The sequence below is a fragment of the Panicum virgatum genome, chromosome 7N (genome assembly GCF_016808335.1).
Source record: "Panicum virgatum strain AP13 chromosome 7N, P.virgatum_v5, whole genome shotgun sequence".
Taxonomy (NCBI): Eukaryota; Viridiplantae; Streptophyta; class Magnoliopsida; order Poales; family Poaceae; genus Panicum; species Panicum virgatum.
In genome coordinates, this window is record NC_053151.1 from 40567666 (window position 1) to 40587645 (window position 19980).

Below are 19980 nucleotides of genomic sequence, written 5' to 3' on the forward strand. Positions count from 1 at the left end.
ACCTTGTATAATTCCTTGTAATTCTGATAGGAATGCAGCCACAAATAGGGGGTATAAAAATGACTAGTCAGGTCAGATGAGCTAGTTCAAATAGGGGGGGGGGGGTAAAAATGACTTGTCAGGCCATATGCTGATAGGAATGCAGCCACACAAATTTTTTGACTTTTGGCAAACGAGAAGTGTCGGCTCAGAATATGGCCGACAAACAAACTACTCGATTGCTAGTGTCTCGTGCGTTGGATCGGAATGTTCTAACACACAATGACTCGATGGTTTAGACTGGTTCGGGCCGGAAAATGCCCTACGTCCAGTATGAGGGTGATTCTCTTGCTCTATTGCTTGAGCTCATGTGCTCAAAGTTGGAGAGGAGCTTACAAGCTTTCAAGCAGTGGACTGTTCTCTCGAACTCTCCCTCCTACGTGAGGGGCTTCCCCTTTTATACTTCAAGGTGGACCCCCCCCAATTTACATATTTTTATCGTGATATCTTGGTCTGCCGGGGTCCTTCGTCTTCGTCAGTCGGCGGGTCCCGCTCGGTCGGTCGGGAGTGGAGAGGCTGTGTCTGGTCGGTTTTCTTGGGCGACGGGTTGTCAAGCTGTTGTCCCATCTTGGTCAGCCGGAGTGGCTTCGGTGCTCGGTCGGGGCTCGGCGGTCGTCTTCTCCCCTGTCCGTCCGTATGGGTGCCTCCGTCCGTATTGGCGCCGCACGTCCTTCCCCTCGTGCTTCTTACCCGAGGACGACACGCCCGTTGAGGGGTGTCCTGACACGGTCAGGCGGCCTTGCCTTGTCACGATCCCTGGCGTAATGGCATGGCGTCAGGGGGAGTCATCATTACGGCGTGCGGGGCGGAGCTCGTTGATGCCCTCTTCCATCCCCCATCCATTAGGCCGAGTAGGCTGCACAGCCTGCACTGTGTCCATGTCAGGGGGCCCTGTTGATCGTGCTTGTGTGGCGTGCGGCAGGACTGGGCGGCGTGTACGGATGAACGGGAGCTGGCTTGATCGGCACGCCTGTTGTACCAAGCAGAGTTCTTGGTGCGCACGGCTCGGACCGCGCGATACAGAGCGGACTCGGCGGGTCCTTGGTCAAGAGGCCTCCACTTGTCCCTCTCCAAAGGATCAGCAATTGGCTAGGTCGGGCCCGGAGGTTGGCATCCATCGGTGCCCCTCGTGGGCTTTGCTGGAGTGCGCCTAATGGGATGCTGAGCTGGTGCCATTTAAGGTGGGCCCACTGGGGACCCTAGGTCCCCGCCCCCATCAAGAAGAGCCTTGGCAATTTTTCCTGTAGATAATGTCCATTCCAAACATCTAATCTAACCAAAATAAAACAGTTGTGCCATTTCCCACAAAACAACTGCCCACACCCCTGAACTTGTCACTTAGATGTAATAAGTCCTTCCACAAAAAGGATCCTTTATCTGCAGTCCAATTTCTCACTACCGCCAGATGTAGATCATTCAAATTCATCCACCAATTTCTCCAAACACGTTTGAACCAGGGGGGTCGATTTGAAGAAAACATAGTGGGAAGCTGCTGAACTTGAAGACCTGCTGGACCGAACCAAGTCCAAAATCAAATTATCGGTCACTCAAACAAATGGCTGCACCGTCTCCTCACTAACAACAACAACAACAACAACAACAAAACCTTTTGTCCCAAGCGAGTTGGGGTAGGCTAGAGATGAAACCCAAAAGACACAAACCGTCTCCTCGCTAACAAACATATAAATTGTACGGCATAATGTTTTGTACAAGTAATAACTTAACCGACAAGAAAGAATCCTGTTTTAAATCAATGTATATGTTACAGCGTCTCGCCTTGTACATTTTTGGTCCAACTCCAATCATCGTTTGTACAGCGACTCCCAAAGAACACCGAGGTCGACATTACCTCCAGAAACGATGATCCCTATCTTGCTGCTCTCATGCCAAGCAGAGCTTTGCTTGAACTCGTCAGACATAACAGCGGCAAGGCCAATTGCACCACTGGGCTCAACAGCTACCTTCAGGATCTCGTAGCACATTTTCATGGCGTCCACAATGGCATTGTCATCCACTACGATGATATCATCCACCAAGTCACGCACCACAGGCCTACAAAATAGAGATCAGATTTACCAAATTCCATAAAACGAGATAGAATGCTGAGTTCAGAAGTGCTCTGGGCTACATTTCAGACATTGAGGTTAGATATAGTACTTGTCAGTATCATTAACTCACATGCTCGGCAAAAAAGCAGCATCATTAACTCAAAGCATAACTGGAAATTTTACCCAATATGCCAATAGTATATCTCTACCATAACTTCAAAACATTGAGTATTGGCAGCGTTGCAAATCATTTCAGGACATTAATTCACAAAATCTTCCCGGAAAACAACTTTTTCTCAAATTTCCAGGAAAACATATTATCCAACATTTCAATCAACTTATCAAGCAAGCATAGTACATGTTCAGGACATTAATTCACAAAATCTTCGAGGAAAACATATTATCCAACATTTCAATCAACTTATCAAGCAAGCATAGTACATGTCAAGATAAAGGATGGATGTTGTAGGAAGGTTCAAAGAACCAAAGTGTGAAAACATGATGTAAGTATGTTCAATGCAAATTGCTTTACCATGTCAAGTCACCAAGAAAAGCTCGTAGTCCATCAGCAATGGTGTTTGTGGAAGGCAATGTGATGATCTTTCCAGCAGCCTTGGACTGGGCAGAATCATCAGCACCTTTTGGCTCTGCTGCCAGAATACGTATTGAAGGGTTTATGGCCTTTGCAGCAAGGGCCACACCAGAAATTAAACCACCACCTGTAGTTCAGCCAAAAAATTATGTAGTGCCGAAAATGAAAATAGTGCCATTCGTGAAGAAGTTAATGTAGTACATACCACTAATGGGAACAATTATTGTGTCAATTTCAGGGACTTGCTCTAGAAGCTCAAGAGATACTGTACCCTGACCACTGGAAAATCATCACAGATGTCCAAGCATTAAGAGCGCATGTTGGCAATACACAAAAACAGAACATGAGAAAGCAGGCTGATCCAAAAATGGTTCAATTAATAGCAGTAGTTAGTGTCAGGTCTTAGGGGCCAAGTAGCCTTTCATTTCATTTTGCTTCCTTTTGTGTATGAGTGCACCAGTAAGCTTATGCCCCAGTTCCTTCATTTCCCTGCCCACATTTTTCTTAAAACCTGTAATCTTCTGTACGAGCAGGGTCTTCCTTTTTATCTAAAAGGATTAAAAGAAAGATCGGTTGATATTCACTTAGGCCACATGGCCCAACAGGAAAAATAAAAAATTGGGTTGATGTGATAAGTTCATAATGCACTAAGTATCAAGTAACTCCAATCGTTTTTGTGATCACTTCACTAGAAGAAACCCATAGATACTGAAGTAAGCATCTGATAAAACTCTTCATACATGGACAATCATGGTCCTCATTATTATACGAGGATATCAGGATATGGAATCCAGAAACACGAAGATGTTCCAACAGACTGCTAAACCTACACGCTACGTCCTTACGAAAATTGCTCATAATCTTAGCCATTTGAGTGCATCGCACCTACAGTTCCAAATCCCAAACTGATTTCTTGCACATCACAACAGTTTCTTAGGATTTAGGATAAGAACTAACTGAGAAAGAACTGAAGACAAGTGACACACTAAATCCACTTAAAATTCATTACCAGAAGAAATGTCTAAACCGTTGTGAAACAAATATAAATTATATACAGAAGCAACTCTAGTGTTTAGAAATGGGCATAATCTCCACATCGCCCATACAGTCCAACCAAATGAAAGAGAATCAATAAACTCATTTCCGGGAGCAATTCATTATTCCTGAATGTAATACATAACACACTGTTCTACTGATAGTATAGAAGCAGAATGCTTACTTCATTGCTAGCCCAAAGAGGCAGATTTATACTGGTACAAGTCGGTAGACTTACTACTTGCCTGAAGTGGTAAAATCTAAGTTGACTACTACTTCTGCTGTGTACAGCAGATATACTTACTAATTAAGGAAACTACATGTCACTGCTGACCTCATATACTAATATAGGTCATGGGTGACATCACAGGATTACATGTGCAGCTTATACAATGCTGCTAGCTTTGGAGAGTGCCTTAAGCTAAGACTTACTCATCAATCACCCCCTAAGTCTTGGCTTCTTCTAGTTTTGCAATCTTGATCATGCCAATTTTGCTGCGCAGCTCTTCAAATTGGATCCTTCCCAATGCCTTGGTTAGGATGTCAGCTAGCTGATCTTTAGTGTTGATGTAGCTCACCCTTGTCTTCCCTTGATCAACACAGTCCCTGATGAAGTGGTATCTTGTGTCGATGTGTTTGCTGCGCTCATGGAAGACAGGATTCTTGCACAGCTCGATTGCTGCTTTGTTGTCCATCCTTAGCTCAAAGGGAGCAGGTTCTTCATCTTGGAGCTCCCCAAGCAGCCTTGACAGCCAAATGCCTTGGCAGGCAGCAGATGTGGCTGCAATGTACTCTGCCTCACATGAGGAGAGTGCCACAACTCGCTGTTTCAGCGAGTACCAGCTGATAGGACAGCTGCCGAGGAAGAAGATGCAGCCACTCGTGCTCTTGCGAGTGTCAATGTCACCAGCCATATCACTATCAGTGTAGCCGACCAGCTTCATGTTCTTCTTTTCTTCTTCCTTCTTGTACTGGAGCCCATAGGACAGAGTTCCTGCTAGGTAGCGCAGAATGCGCTTTACAGCAGCAAGGTGCTCTGCTGTTGGGGCTTCCATGAAGCGAGTGACATAGCCCACAACAAAGCTGATGTCAGGTCGAGTGTGTGTGAGGTAGCGCAGGCTCCCCACAATGCTTCTATACAAGGTTGCATCTGCTGCAGGTGCTGAGCTAACCTTGCTCAGCTTGAACCGTGGCTCCATGGGCACTATGCAGGGATTGCAGCCTTGCATTCCACCAGCAGTGAGGATCTTGGCAGCATAGGCAGACAGAGATATGGTGATCTTGTCCTTCTCCTGTTTCACTTCAATGCCAAGGTAGAAGGAGAGCAGTCCCAAGTCACTCATCTTGAATTTTGCCTTCATCTCTGCCTTGAATCTTTCAATCTCCCTTGGATTGCTGCCGGTAATGATGAGATCATCCACATAGACCCCAATTAGGAGCCTTTGATCTCTGCAGCCACGTGTGTATATGCCATGTTCAGTGGCACACTGCTTGACACCGAGTTCCAACAGGCTGGCATCAAGTTTGATGTTCCATGCGCGTGGTGCTTGGCGTAGGCCATACAAGGCCTTGTCCAGCCGATAGACAAGGTGTTCCTTGCCTTTGATGGTGAAGCCCGGTGGCTGCTCGACGTAGACCTCTTCTCGGAGCTCGCCATTGAGGAAAGCCGACTTGATGTCGAGGTGGTGGAGTGACCAGCCGGCGTGTGCAGCTGTAGCGACCAAGAGCCGAACAGACTCAAGTCGGGCTACCGGCGCAAACACTTCATCGAAGTCAATGCCGGCGCGCTGCACATATCCCTTGGCGACGAGCCGGGCCTTGTGGCGAACAATGTTGCCAGCAGCGTCCTTCTTCACCTTGTAAACCCACCGGAGCCCAATTGGCCGATGTCCTGGTGGGAGTTCAACAAGCCGCCATGTCTTGTTCTCCTCGACTGCCCTGATTTCTTCATTCATTGCTTGCTGCCACTCCAACTTCTTCTCTGCTTCAGCAAAGGATGCAGGTTCCAGTGATGAAACCATGTGCAGCTCACCTTCAGCCAGCTCACGCTCCGCCATGCCGGGCAGTGGTGCGTCATCGCCGAGGCCATTGTCCAGGCGGCGGAAGCGCACAGGCGTGTCGCTGTGCTCTGCATCAAGCTGGTCTTCAGCATCAGGTGGTGGTGTGGCGAATTCCACCGGAGCTTGTTCTGCAGTAGGTTCTGCAGATGGCGCTGGTGGTGGTGTATGAGCTGTTTGCTCTGCACCCCCATCAGTTGGAGTCGGTGATGCTGCTGCTATTGGTGTTGGAGCAGCAGGTGCTAGAGCATTATACAGCATGGTGGTTGACTCGACAGTGAACTCCTGGGTCCGCCACTCGCCATCTGCTGATTCTTCCACCTTGCTCCAGTCCTAGCCCCTCTTCTCGTCGAACACCACGTCTCTTGTGATGTGGACGTGCTGGGACACAGGGTCAAACACCCTGTATGCCTTGGTTCCAGCTTCGTAGCCGATGAAGACAACAGCAGTGCTGCGATCTTCCAGCTTGGACTGATGAGGCCGCGTCTTCTTCATGAACGCCAAGCACCCGAAGGTGCGGAGAAAGCTTACGGCCGGCTTCTTGCCGTACCATGCCTCATATGGCGTTTTGCCATTGAGCGCCTTGGTTGGCGCTCGGTTCAAGAGGAACACGGCTGTTGACACGGCTTCTCCCCAAAACTTGGCGGGCATGCTGCGTTGCTTGAGCAGGCTACGCGCCGTCGCCATGACGGTCTGATTGCGCCGCTCCACAATGCCATTCTGCTGCGGCGAGTATGGCGCCGAGTGATGGCGCTGCACCCCCTTCGCCGCGCAGTAGTCACCGAACTCGAGGGAGGTGAACTCCCCACCATAGTCAATGTGTAGGATCTTCAATTTCCTCCCGCTTTCAAGTTCTGCTTCAGCCTGGGACCTTTTTATGGTTGCTGGTGCGTCGCTCTTCGCTTCCAGTAGAAGCAGCCACATGAAACGACGGCTATAATCGTCGACCAGCAGCAAGAAATACTTCTTGCCGCCGGGAGTTGCAGGCCTGACGGGGCCACAGATGTCGCCATGAACCAAGTCGAGGGCGTGCTCAGCGCGGAACTTCGCCTGAGCAGGGAATGGCATCCGCTTCTGCTTGGTGAGGACGCAAGTGTCGCAGAACTGATCTGTGTGCTCGATCGCTGGCAGGCCGTAGACCATCTGCTTCTTCGCCAACTGCTGCAGGGCGTTGAAGTTGATGTGGCCGAAGCGTTCGTGCCACTTCCAGGCGTTGTCGTTGGCGCGGGCAGCAAGGGATAGAGGCCTGTCGATGTCGAGGTGCAGGGTGTAGAGCCGATTGCAGCCCCGCTCGATCCTGGCCAGTAGCCGCTGATGCTGATCCCAAATGCACATGACCCCACGCTTGATCTCCACCGTGGCGTCACTCTCATCAAGCTGCCCAACGCTGATGAGGTTGCTCTTCAGGCGCGGGATGAAGTAGACGCCTGTCAGAGCTTGCTGCTCGCCGCTGGAGGTGGAGAAGACGACCGTGCCTTGGCCCTCAATGGTCACCAGCGAACCATCGCCAAAGCGGACCGTGCCGGTGATGTTTTGGTCAAGCTCGGAGAAGACATCTCGCCGGCCGGTCATGTGGTTCGTTGCACCGGTATCAAGGTACCACTTATCAGCATGGCGGTCGCCATCAGAGTTGAGGTGGAGTTGGGCGCGTGGCTCCTCCAGATGGACTTCAAACAGAGTAGGGGTGCTCTGTTTTGGCGAAGTAGAGCCCCCTTTCTCTGGTCTGGAACAGCAGAGCAAAGTGCTCTGTTTTGGTGAAGCAACATCTCCCTCCTCTGTTCTGGAACAGCACAACAAAGTGCTCTGTTCCGGCGGTGCGCAGACCTCCACCATGAGCAGCGCTGGGCCATCGTCTTCCTCTTCGGCAAGATTGGCCCGTTCCCTGCGAGGCTTGCGGCAATCCTTGGCCCAATGGCCGTTTTTGCCGCAGTTGAGGCACCGATAGGACTACCTCTGATCGCGTGGTGGATCGCGAGAGGAATCGCGGCGGGGCGCCCTGTTTCCTCCTGAGCCACCTTGCTTCTTTTGCTTGCGTGGCGGTCGGTGATAGCCGGTGTGGCTGGTCCTGCAGCCTCCAGCTGAAGACCCCTCGCCGGAGTTGCGTTCCTTCCAGCGTGCCTCCCACTGCTCCTCAGTGAGGTACAGCTTGCCTCTCGCTTGAGGTTGTTCCACCGAGGAAGAGGTTGCTGCAGGGCGCTCATTCACCATCTTCAAGCGCCCGGTCACCTCCTCAATGGTGAGTGTGTCGGTGTCAAGTAGCGTCATGATAGACAGGGCTATCTGCGCATACTTGTTTGGAACCACTCGAAGCAGCTTCTCGACGGCGTTCTGCTCCGAGACTTGCTCACCATAAATGGAGAGCGAGCTCATCACCCCGTAGAGGCGTAGGGCGAAGTCGTCAACCTGCTCGCCGTCGCGGAAGGAGAGCAGCTCCCACTCGCGGCGGAGGCGCTGCAGGGTCATCTTCCTTGCACGGTCAGAGCCAACATGGATTGACTTGATCGCCTCCCAAGCTTCCTTTGTTGTGTGCTTGCTGGCCAGCGGGCGGATCATCTCCGCTGGCACAGCAGAGAGGATGGCATCTACCGCCATCCGGTCTTCCTGCCGATCAGCATCACCATGCTCCACCGCATCCCATAACCCTCTGGCCTCCAGCTTCACCCGCATCAAGAGGCTCCAGTCCTCATAGTTTGTGCGAGTGAGCTACGGGTAAGGGGTGCCGCTGACTTCCTTCACGACGCGCTGGACAACCACCTCTCTGGTCTGTCTCTGCGTTCTGCCACGCCGGTGTGGTGGAGAAGGGGAACGGCGGCGATAGGTGCGGAGCCGGGCATCGCTTGGAGCTGAAGACATGGCACCTCACTCTCTCAGCAGCAAGACAGGGAAGAAAGCAACACGGCAAGGAGCACAGGTCTCTCAGAATTTTTTAGCTCTGATGCCAAATGATAGTATAGAAGCAGAATGCTTACTTCATTGCTAGCCCAAAGAGGCAGATTTATACTGGTACAAGTCGGTAGACTTACTACTTGCCTGAAGTGGTAAAATCTAAGTTGACTACTGCTACTTCTGCTGTGTACAACAGATATACTTAGAGCAACTCCAACAGATTGATCTTCCCCTTTCTCCTTTCCACTTTTTCTCAATATAGGGGATTGATGTTAAAAAAATCTACTCCAGCAGATTGATTTTCCATCTCCCTTTCCTCTTTATTTTTTCTCAATCCCCAATAATTTCTCTCCAATCCCCAATAGAAAGGGGAGACATCACATCTCCCTTTCCATATAGAAAGGGGGAAAATCAATATGCTAGAGTACTTCTTCCATATATGTTGAAATTGAGAAATGAGATTTCCCTATATGGTGAGAAAGAGGAAAGGGGAAGATCAATCTGTTGGAGTTGCTCTTACTAGTTAAGGAAACTACATGTCACTGCTGACCTCATATACTAATATAGGTCATGGGTGACATCACAGGATTACATGTGCAGCTTATACAATACTGCTAGCTTTGGAGAGTGCCTTAAGCTATGACTTACTCATCATCTACTGGGCTCTTCAGGTGTGCTTCTTCCCACTTGTTCCCGCATAAGAACTAAATCAGAATACCATTTCATAGCTTTATTTAAAAAAAATTCATAGCCCAAAGCCCAAACTTACCTGATAGTGTACTTATTATTGAAGGGATGAACTAGAACAGCACCAGTCTCCTCCTGGACTCTTTTACAAACAGATTCTCGCGACTCAATGCTGACATCACTCCAGATAATATTACCACCATACCGCCTAACGTTGTCGACCTTACATGCTGGTGCATTCTTTGGTATGACAATGTGTGCAGGTATGCCACGCAGCTTTGCAGCTAAAGCCACGGCAGCGGCATGGTTCCCACTGTGAAGAAACCTGTCAATACCATTCTATTCTGCAGATGTCTGCAAAAGTTGCAAACAAAACATTGAGGCTAGCACCAAACCTGCTATGTGTCACCACACCCTTTGATGCCTGCTCATCATCAAGCGCAAATATCGAATTCGAAGCACCACGGATCTTGAATGCGCCACTGCTCAGCACAATATATATTCCCACAGAAACAATCATCACAATACCGTTTGCTCAGAAAAGTTAAAAAAAAAAGGCGGTGCAGTACCAAACACATGGGGCAGTAATCCTACTCACGCCTTCTGGAAGCACTCGCACTTGAAGAACAGCTGCTTCCCCGCTACGGCATCGATTGATGTCGAGGACAGAACGGGCGTCCTGTGCACGTGCGGCGTAATGCGGGCCTGCGCCTCCCTGATGGAATCGATGTCAGCGGCATAATCCTGGCCTCCTGTGCTGACGCCGCTGCCGTCCCTGCTTCCCATCGGACTTCGGACCTAGTAAGCTACAACCGCATCAGTTGTCTTGGAAAGCAAATAGATATTAGCAGTCCACCACGCAACAAACTGGCGGATTGGGATATACGTCCGAGCACAAGGATTTGGGGTTTGATTGGCCGCAGCACAGAAGAGTTAATTCATTAGTTGCAGAGCAAAATTGGCCCCTAGAACAGTCAATCCGAGGAAAGCAGGGATTCCTTACCGGCAGCAGAAGGAAGCAATCGAGGTCCGGATGAATCTCCTGGTCCTCGCTAGGCGCCAAGGTGAGGAAGGGGAGGCCGAGGACGGCGACTGCTGCAGAACAGAACTCCGGCGTGCTTCCTGCTTCGCTTCAGTAGTGTTGTGTGTTGGGGTGCGAAGCCCACGCGAAAGACACGGTCCATCAGAGGCCCAACCCACTCGAATTCACACGGCCCGTCAGAGCCCGCTTGCTGTGTGAGGCCAAAGCCCAAGGGTGATTTAATTAGAGCTGAACATTCAGTGTTCCTCACATTTTTTTAAGGAACCGAGAGCTGCCAGTGTAGTGTAGGCTTCCCCTTAATAAAAAAAACACAAGTGTAGTGTAGGCTTCCAAATACTCAGCTGAGATCGGCAGATTCTTCATGGGGAAAAGGAATAGGAGAATGCACGGGCACCGATCAGGGGCGTGTTTAGTTCGCGAAATTTTTTGAGTTTGGCTACTGTAGTATTTTTATTTTAATTTGATAATTAGCATCCAATTATGTATTAATTAAGCTCAAAAGATTCATCTCATCATTTTCAACTAAATTATGTAATTAGTTATTTTTTTAAATTATATTTAATATTTTATGTATGTGTCTAAAAATATGATGTGACGGGAAATCTTGAAAATTTTTGGGAACTAAACAGGCCCAGGTTGTTGGCAGCAGACCCTAGTGGCTTACCGGCACTGGCACCGGCGGTCATTGCCTCACGGGTGACCGCCGGCCTCCGTCTCCCCTAGAGAGGCTCTGTCCTCCTCACGGGCTGTCGCTCGTGGCGGCGACGGACCGACCGAGGTGAGCTTCTCCTCTCGCTACTGTCCAGCCGGTTAGCCCGTTACTTTGCCAACCTTGCACAATCGACCAGTAGAGACACCACCATCTATCGATGTGTGCTTCAATAAAACAAACAGACTGCCATTTATTTTTTTTAAGAAAACAGCAGGAGCACTGTTATATTATTTAAGAGAGGAAGCAAGCAAGTTCATATAAAACCTGATTACATATACATAAACTAGAAAACTCAAAGAACTCAACACACAGAACAGAACCGAATGGTTAAAACCTCCTGCTCTACACTTCTCTCCCCGCGTTCCACGGGCAAAACTGGAAGCGTGCCGATCAGCCGCGGCTTTGGATATTTTGCAAAAAAGCCCTCAGGTTTTGCTGGAATCACAATCCAGTCCAACATGCCAAATCTATGTAGTAACTGCGTGCATATGTTTTACAAATAGACTCTCGCACTAAAATTTATTTCCACATGAAGAAGAGAAAAATCGATGATGCTATCATTTTTTGCAGAAACCACCCGAAGTTGTTTTTCAAACACCCCCTCCCACCACCCAGCCGACCCCTCCCCCAACCCGAACACTAACTCAGAAGTTGCCGTTGATCGAGGGAACTGAACGGCTGTCTTCTGTGCCAGCATGGTGGCTGTGTTCTCTTTCGGGACTATGCCTTTGGGGACCTTGCACAGGTTTATTCTCTTATGTGTTTCTTGAGATCTTGATATTAGAATTTTGTGACTTCGAAAAATCCTATTCTTCTTTTGCTCTTGGCTGTGTATATTTGTATAGCATTCAGAATCACGTATTGAAGGAGAATGTTTGGAAATAGTCAAAAGTATAAGCCTGCTTATTGCTATGTTATTTTCAGATGGACTTGTTATTAACATGCTTAAAGCACAGGAGCTAGCTTACTTTTTATTTAAAACCATGCCCCTATAATTGAATTCTCATTCTATGTCCCCATTTCCTATAATCCTACCAAGGTGTCCGTTATATGCAGCTTGCCTCTTTTATTTTGGTTTTCTTTCTTCCCCTTCATGTAACCTATGCCTTCCCTTGGGTAATCATACATTCATTAAAAAAATCTTTGATGCATCTATTTTCAGATGAATATCTGATTGACTTATTCTCAAAATGTGGATTTACTCTTGAGGAAATATGTGTGCACAACAAGCAATTTGAAAACCATTCACTTGACTTGGTGATGAACAGGTGGTTTCTTTTTTTGCCAGCATTGCTAATGATTTTTTACTATATATCTTTACAGTGAACTTATAGAGAAATGAGTTAGCTGTATTCTTCACTCCAAACACTATCTCAGTAACATTTTCAAAATAGAAAGTTCAGTGACCAGAGTTACTGATAGTATATGCATTTCAGTATGATAAATTTGAATTTTCTGAGCACCCGTGTAAGTTCTAAAAATGCATGATTCTTTAATTTTCTTTTACTTAGCTCTTTGCTTTCCTCTATCATCAATATGCATTATATTAAGTTGTACATGGCATAAAAGATTGATGAAATCAAGTATCTATTAATGTATTGTGCTGGATCCTAGCTTGCTTACATCTAATGATTTAAATAGGCCAAGTACCCTTCAATTGATGGTAGATAGCATGTACTTGGGTTCTTTGTTGTCCTGCATTTGCCAGTCTTTTTCATGCGCCATTGTTTTTTTTCTCGAACAGCGCAGGAGGATTCATGCGCCATTGCTATTTTTCTTATATTATATTCACAGGTAGTTGAATTAACTCCTTTCTTGCTAGTGCCTGCCATTTTTCGTATTGTTTATTCTACATAGGAATTGGATTCAAGCACCTTTACCCTCAATTTGTCTGCCGTTCAAAATTTGAATGGTCTACGTGACATCCATGTGTGTGTGAAGAAAAAGAGTCGGTGCTTGGGCAGGCGCGACAGCCCAGCCCAAATGCAGCACGGGCCGCTGCAGCCTGGAGTGGCGGCCACGGGGATGCGTCGCCGTGGGTCGGTCCCAGCTGGTGGCAAGAGGGCGGCGCGGCAACATGCTCCTGATTGAGCTCAAGCTCAAGCACATCGACGTGCGCCGGCCGGCAGTGGCGGAGCGCTGTGGAGGCGAAACTGGGCCATGGCCCCCCCTTGGTCCAGGAAAAACAATGAGGAGTTGGTAGACACTGACCCAACAACACAACGGCCTGTCATTCACAGGGTTGAGGCCGACACGAAATCACATTTACACATGTACACGTACTACAACCAATGGTCCAGCAAGTGTTCCAATTAGTCCAGCATTACCATGATCACTGTAGCACAACCCCACCCCCCCCCCCCGGTTCAATGCTAGCTCCGCCACTGCCGGCCGGCACCCTCGGATATGGTCATGAACCTGCTACCCAGTTCATCATTTTGATCCAATATGGATGATAGTTACCTTTTTGTGGTGCTATCGTATTGCATTTATGGAAGCAAATAGTACTAGGTAGTGACTAAAAACAGAGTAAACATTGTGATGGCACGATTTCTATTCATCTTCCGCAGCACTTAGTCGGGAACCCATGATGGTTCCTGCAATTCAACATGATGTGATATGCCACTCAAAAAAACATGATGCGATATGTAAAACTTGTGTTTGAGTTAAGCAGTGCATAATGTTGAAGGTAAGATACAACCACTACAATGCTGGGTAGACACCTATGACGGATAGTGGACCCAAGTTGCTCAAATTTTAACATATTAACGATGTATTTATTACCATAAGCTGTGATTTTGTGTTGGATTTATCCTAAAGCATTATAACATGCATGTATTTATCACATCTTTATACCTTCATTTTACTTATATTTGATTGTTTAAAGGATAGGGCGCGCATCGCGCGCCTAATGTTCTAGTCATGACTAAAAATAGCCTCCACCCGCTCTCCCTCTCCATGAGGTCTTTTGCGCAACCCGATCTCCCGCTTGATCTCTTCTTTAATCTAGGCCGGTGATGCCATCAGGTTGTTGAACACCCGGCGATTCCTTGCTTTTAAGACAGCGGTGGAGTCACCAGTATGGCGAGACGTGGCGGCAGCCCGTATGTGCTATCTAGCCATACTTAATGCTAGTAGAATATATTTATCCAATCTTTACTTACCAATGCTTGAAACTTTCACACAATTGCGACTCATAAACTAATCAGTAGTACATTTATGCATATTTGATGACAATGTCTATGTTTTATTGCATTGTAACCTTTTGTCACATGTATGTATTTCTTTAAACAAATTATTAGTAGTAAATTCGGCATAGGTAGATTTTAATTCTGACTCTGCCACTGTTTCCAGATGATCCATGCTGTGTATATGAGGACCGCTGCTTTGGGCCTTCGTAACGCCTTTGGTAAACCAGCAAGCGAGGTGTTCCACCAGTCTTCTAGCTCCAGGTCTGTATTTGGATGTTGAATCAGACCACCATACCATAAAGAATTTCTGTAGGTGTATAAATTAGTGACATTTAGGTGCACCTCCAAACCTTTTTAATTCAAATTTATACTACTTCTCCAAAATAAGGTTCTATTTTCGAAAAATAGTACAAATATTTGAATCAAAGAAGGTTGGAGGTGCACCTATTGCACCCGTAAATTTCTATACCGCACCTCATGTGCAAAACTGCAGTGAAGAATATGATGTTTTCCTGTCTCTCGTGCTTGGTCACAAAGTGCGCAGGTTGGATTGCATGGCCAATTCCTCGCCATTAGCTTATCAGGCGTGAGAATATATAGCTAGTTATACGCAACCGCGGCAAGATTATATACTCCCTCCTTCCCCGTTTATAAGGCATGGTGGAATATGACACGGTCTTCTAAAAAATACTTTGACCATTTATTTATCATATATTATATCACTTTTGATTATAAACTTATAATCATTGTAAACTATGTTTGATTATGAATCCAATCATATGAAATTTGCATTATAAAAATAAAAATTTAATAGTCAAATTATTGGTCAAAGATGAGAAAATTTGAATCTTGATATACGTGTATGCCTTATAAACGGGGAAGGAGGGAGTATATAGCTAGTTATCTGGATTTGACTTCCGTGACACGGACAGTTGCCCGCATTTGAATCTCGCAGATTTTAAATGCAAACTTGAGATGGTTCTTCTCTTGAAACAACGATTAGAGGGGCGTTTGGATCCAAGTGCTAATGTGCAAAAGTGTTAAAATTTAGCGCTAGTCCATCCAAATAGAACTAGACGTACAGCCTGCGCATTTGCGCGGCTAGTATTGAAAATTCAAAATTCTTATATCGTTATATTCTTACTTAAATATTATACTATTTTTTACCATAAATCACCCTATTCATTATCCTAAATTATGTCTTATTGTTGGTTAAAACAATTCAAATATGATCTACCTGTAATAACAATTTGATTTGTTGAGCTTTAATAATATTATGCATATAATTATTCTTATTTTTGTTTTATTTTGATTGATTTTTTGTTAGCTTTTGTTTTTATTAATAGAATATATTTGTAACAGATACATAGCTAATTGGTATTTTATATTTAACTTTTCATAATGATATTGGTGGGTGATTTTTAATTAGGCAAAGGAGTATTTTAGACTAATTTTTATCATAATGGCAGTGGTGGGTAATTTTTATTTTTTTTATTTTCCTCCGACTAACGTGGAAATTTCTAGGTCTTGAGAGCGAACGTGGAGGATCCGTTTGTTGGCTAAATAATAAGATAATAGATTGTTAATAGAGTAGGCTAAACTTTAGATAAAACTTAAAATTTTTAGCAAAAGTATGAATATGCTAAAATTTAGCATCACTTTAGCACATCCAAATAAGTCCTAACCCCTGCGTCGCTCCCCACTGGGCGACACAGGCAGGTGTGCCACCGCCGCCACCCCTCCCTCCTCCCTTTTGCCGCCCCGCCGCCCGAGCCAGTCAGTGGAAGTCCATGCGGCACGCAAGGACGATGGTGACGGGGCAGCCTTGTACCACTTCGCGTTTAGGCGGGCGACCGATTCAGGCGGCTCGTGGCGGCACCGACGAGGGACGCCGGGCCGGATCCGCCGACAGTAACTGCTTCTAGGCGCGGGGGTGATGACACAGTGCTGGACCATCAACACCCGATGATGGGCGTGTGGCGGTGGCTCCTGGCACGACCGTGCAGTGTGTGGCAGCTGCGCTTGGAGGCAATGCGACGGCGTTGTAGTGACGGCTTCGGCGTGACCACGGTGGGGGGTGCGTGTAGAGGCGGTACGACAGCGTAGAGAATAGAGGTGGCTTGGCAGCATGGTGTCTGCGGGCGCCGCAAGGCTAATGTGACGGCCCGTCGAGTTAAAACGCTTAATTAAGCGTAACCGCTATCATCTGGCGTATTAGCTTAATTAAGTGTAACTTGACAGGTTGTTTCCAACCCACAGGCCAACCGAAACACACCAGAAGTCCCGCACTATGGCGAGCACAGGCGGTACCAGCATGATAAATTATTATAACAATAGTAAATAATATAAAGCCTTTTACAAAACAACTTTAAATTTAGTATTTACAAAAGAAAAGATAGTAGCGAAAGAGAATATAACTTACATAATATTTTTACTAGAGAATAAACAAAACAAACTAAATAAATCGAGAACTACCGAGACGTGAAGACAAGGCGCCACATTGAGCCCACCGATATGACACCTAGTTAGCTCCTAAACCTGAAATAGGGTAAACAACAAACCCTGAGCAACTAATACTCAGCAAGACTTACCCGTCTATTGGGTATACTTAGCCCACATATTCTAGACATGCAAGTTTTTTGGCTAGTGGTTGGTTTTGCGGAAAAGAAGCAATTACAAGTGAATTCTTATTTTTCCATGTTTTAGCTTCAATATAAAGTAAACAATTTACTAATCCTCTATGATTTGCAATTCTACAGCAATCATGGTGAACAATTCAATAATTAGATAATATCAACCCGCATCTCATCTCTTTTAATTCATTTCCTTGCTACGATGTGACCAAGAGATCAAGGCTCTCATGACCGCAAGACACGGCGAATCAATCCAATTTAACCTTGCAAGGTGGACCTAACCAACACGGCACGCAAAAGCCCCGTCAGACCCCACGCACCAACCTTTACCCTCCCCGCCTCGAACTACAGGAACCAGCCCAACGACATATGGTCAGCCGAGCTCAACGTGAGACCACCAAAAGTAAACATATGCATCCCCAATTCTCCGCGACTACTCGACTCGCCCCAGGAGTTGGGTGGGGGTTCCTGTACTTTCGAAGCAAAGCAGTACTCGGCTTACCGGTTTCGACTGCCTCCTACTCCCGGCATGCGGCTAGTACAATTCAATCCCCGATCAGCATAGCCGACAACGGAACGTCCTTAATCGACATAGATGGGGCTACACCTTCCCCCATCCGGTCTCCCATCCCATACCTTTCATCTTGAATATAATAATTCATATACTATAATATAAAGACATCCTATATCTCGCAAGTGACAGAATTATCACTCGACTTCTATCGAGCCCTATTAAGCATAACAGTGCTAACGACCTATTCATACCTGTATAAGGCCCAGGAAAATCTAGGGATCATGCAACTAAGGTTTCAAACAATTCCTAAACTTAATGCACAATTAATAGAGACATATATAGGTGTCATAATTTTGAAATAATAGGATATGCACCGGGGCTTGCCTGAGGGTAACACTAAGTTAGTGTTAATTCTAGCAAGGCCTTGGGCCCTTTTGACCATTGGGCCGGGTCTTCACGGGTTCCTTCCCAGTCTTGCTTCTGATCCTGGGCTTCACGATCCATTCGTAGACGATGTGCTCACCACGGTTCTATATGAATGCATATGACATGACAATTAAATGCTCATGAAATAAGTAATGCAATTATAATTTTACAATCACAAAATAACTATCAAACGAGTATAGATACTACGATTTACATACAACTACGCCTGCCAGCCCTACTACTACCGGTCAGACCGGTCGTGACTAGGTGAGACTCTGAACCCTAAATCCGGGTTATCAGGACGTATTCTCATAATATCCGGACTCCCAAGCTCGGAGAATCCGAACTTAAACCCGGAGCGTCTAGACCACTACAAACCCGGAGTATCCGGATAAATGGCCGGACTGTCCGGACCCCTACCGGTCAGACCGGTCCAAGCACCGGTCAGACCGGCCGGCCGAAAATAAACCCTAACTAAGTCATATAATACTGGTTTAACCCACTCGAATTCACACGGCCCGTCAGAGCCCGCTTGCTGTGTGAGGCCAAAGCCCAAGGGTGATTTAATTAGAGCTGAACATTCAGTGTTCCTCACATTTTTTGAAGGAACCGAGAGCTGCCAGTGGAGTGTAGGCTTCCCCTTAATTAAAAAAAAACACAAGTGTAGTGTAGGCTTCCAAATACTCAGCTGAGATCGGCAGATCGATCTCAGATTCGTCATGGGGAAAAGGAATAGGAGAATCCACGGGCACCGACCAGGGGCTTGTTTAGTTCGCGAAATTTTTTTAGTTTGGCTACTGTAGCACTTTTATTTTTATTTAATAATTAGCGTCCAATCATGTATTAATTAAGCACATAAAATTCATCTCATTATTTTCAGCTAAACTGTGCAGTTAATTATTTTTTAAACTGCATTTAATACTTCATGCATGTGTCTAAAAATATGATGTGATGTGGAATTTTAAAAATAAATTGGAACTAAACAGGGCCCAAGTTGTTGGCAGCAGACACCAGTGGCCTACCGGCCCTGGCGCCGGCGGTCATGGCCTCACGGGTGACCGCCGGCCTCCGTCTCCCCGAGAGAGGCTCTGTCCTCCTCAGGGGCTGTCGCTCGTGGCGGCGACGGACCGACCATGTAGGAGGTGAGCTTCTCCTCTCGCTACTGTCCGTTAGCCGGTTAGCCCGTTACTTTGCCAACCTTGCACAATCGACCAGTAGAGACACCACCATCTATCGATGGCCGTGTTTGGTTAGATTTGATGGAATTTTTTTCTATCTTTGACCACTAATTTAGAGTATCAAATGAAGTCTAATTACAAAATCACCTCCATAACCCCCGTGTAAATCGCGAGCCGAATCTAATGAGGTCTTTGACCGCGCGATTAGAGCAAGGTTACTGTAGCATCGCTGTAGCTAATCATCAATTAATTACAGTCATTAGATTCATCGCGAAAAGTTACACTCGTTCCTGAAAAGGTTTTGCAAATAAACTTCATTTAGTACTCCACGCATAGGAGATTCTCTTTTCGAAAAACGTGCACGAAAAATTTCATCTGTAACCAAACACGGCCGATGTGTGCTTCAATAAAACAAACAGACTGCCATTTATTTTTTTAAGAAAACAGCAGGAGCACTGTTATATTATTTAAGAGAGGAAGCAAGCAAGTTCATATAAAATCTGATTACATATACATAAACTAGAAAACTCAAAGAACTCAACAGACAGAACAGAACAGAACCGAACCATAAAAGACATCTAATCGGAATGGTTAAAACCTCTGCTCTGCACTTCTCTCCCCGCGTTCCACGGGCAAAACTGGACGCGTGCCGATCAGCCACGGCTTCGGATATTTTGCAAAAAAGCCCTCTGGTTTTGCTGGAATCACAATCCAATCCAACATGACAAATCTGTATAGTAACTGCATGCATATGTTTTACAAATAGACCCTCGCACTAAAATTTATTTCCACATGAAGAAGAGAAAAAATCGATGATGCTATCATTTTTGCAGAAACCACCCGAAGTTGTTTTTCAAACACCCCCTCCCACCACCCAGCTGACCCCTCCCCCAACCCGAACACTAACCGTGTGTTTGGTTGCGGGATCACTGGGTTGGGT

The 19980-nt window shown here is 46.4% G+C and overlaps 1 protein-coding gene and 1 long non-coding RNA gene across 5 annotated transcripts; one reads left to right on the top strand and one right to left on the bottom strand.

Moving 5' to 3' along the window:
- Positions 1–1679: 1679 nt before the first annotated feature.
- LOC120683849 (serine racemase) lies at positions 1680–10473 on the bottom strand. Of its 3 annotated transcripts, none has more exons than XM_039965948.1 (7): positions 10348–10473; positions 9943–10142; positions 9740–9826; positions 9427–9657; positions 2885–2958; positions 2620–2806; positions 1680–2091 (listed from the first exon to the last, which is right to left on the bottom strand). In XM_039965948.1, the coding sequence occupies exons 2-7, from the start codon at positions 10128–10130 to the stop codon at positions 1842–1844; spliced, it is 1017 nt and encodes a 338-aa protein (XP_039821882.1). In that variant the 5' UTR covers positions 10131–10142; positions 10348–10473; the 3' UTR covers positions 1680–1841. The 3 variants fall into 3 exon arrangements, with proteins under 3 accessions (XP_039821882.1, XP_039821883.1, XP_039821881.1); XM_039965949.1 differs by having other exon boundaries at positions 9943–10150; positions 10348–10466; XM_039965947.1 differs by having other exon boundaries at positions 9427–9669; positions 9943–10150; positions 10348–10466.
- Positions 10474–11758: 1285 nt separating this feature from the next.
- Positions 11759–14806, top strand: LOC120681603. Of its 2 annotated transcripts, XR_005677950.1 has the most exons (3): positions 11759–12366; positions 14453–14614; positions 14728–14806. It is a non-coding gene; the product is annotated as an uncharacterized LOC120681603 (long non-coding RNA). The 2 variants fall into 2 exon arrangements; XR_005677949.1 differs by having other exon boundaries at positions 11760–12366; positions 14453–14806.
- The last annotated feature ends 5174 nt before the right edge of the window (positions 14807–19980 follow it).

Excerpts from the sequence above, each read along its gene's own strand:
- LOC120683849 (XM_039965947.1), bottom strand. The coding sequence starts at position 10,130 with ATGGGAAGCAGGGACGGCAGCGGCGTCAGCACAGGAGGCCAGGATTAT. Across the intron at positions 9,827-9,942 it reads TGCGAGTGCTTCCAGAAGGC|TGGCGCATTCAAGATCCGTG; the intron begins GTGAGTAGGATT and ends TGTGCTGAGCAG. Across the intron at positions 9,670-9,739 it reads GGTGTGGTGACACATAGCAG|GTTTCTTCACAGTGGGAACC; the intron begins GTTTGGTGCTAG and ends TGGTATTGACAG.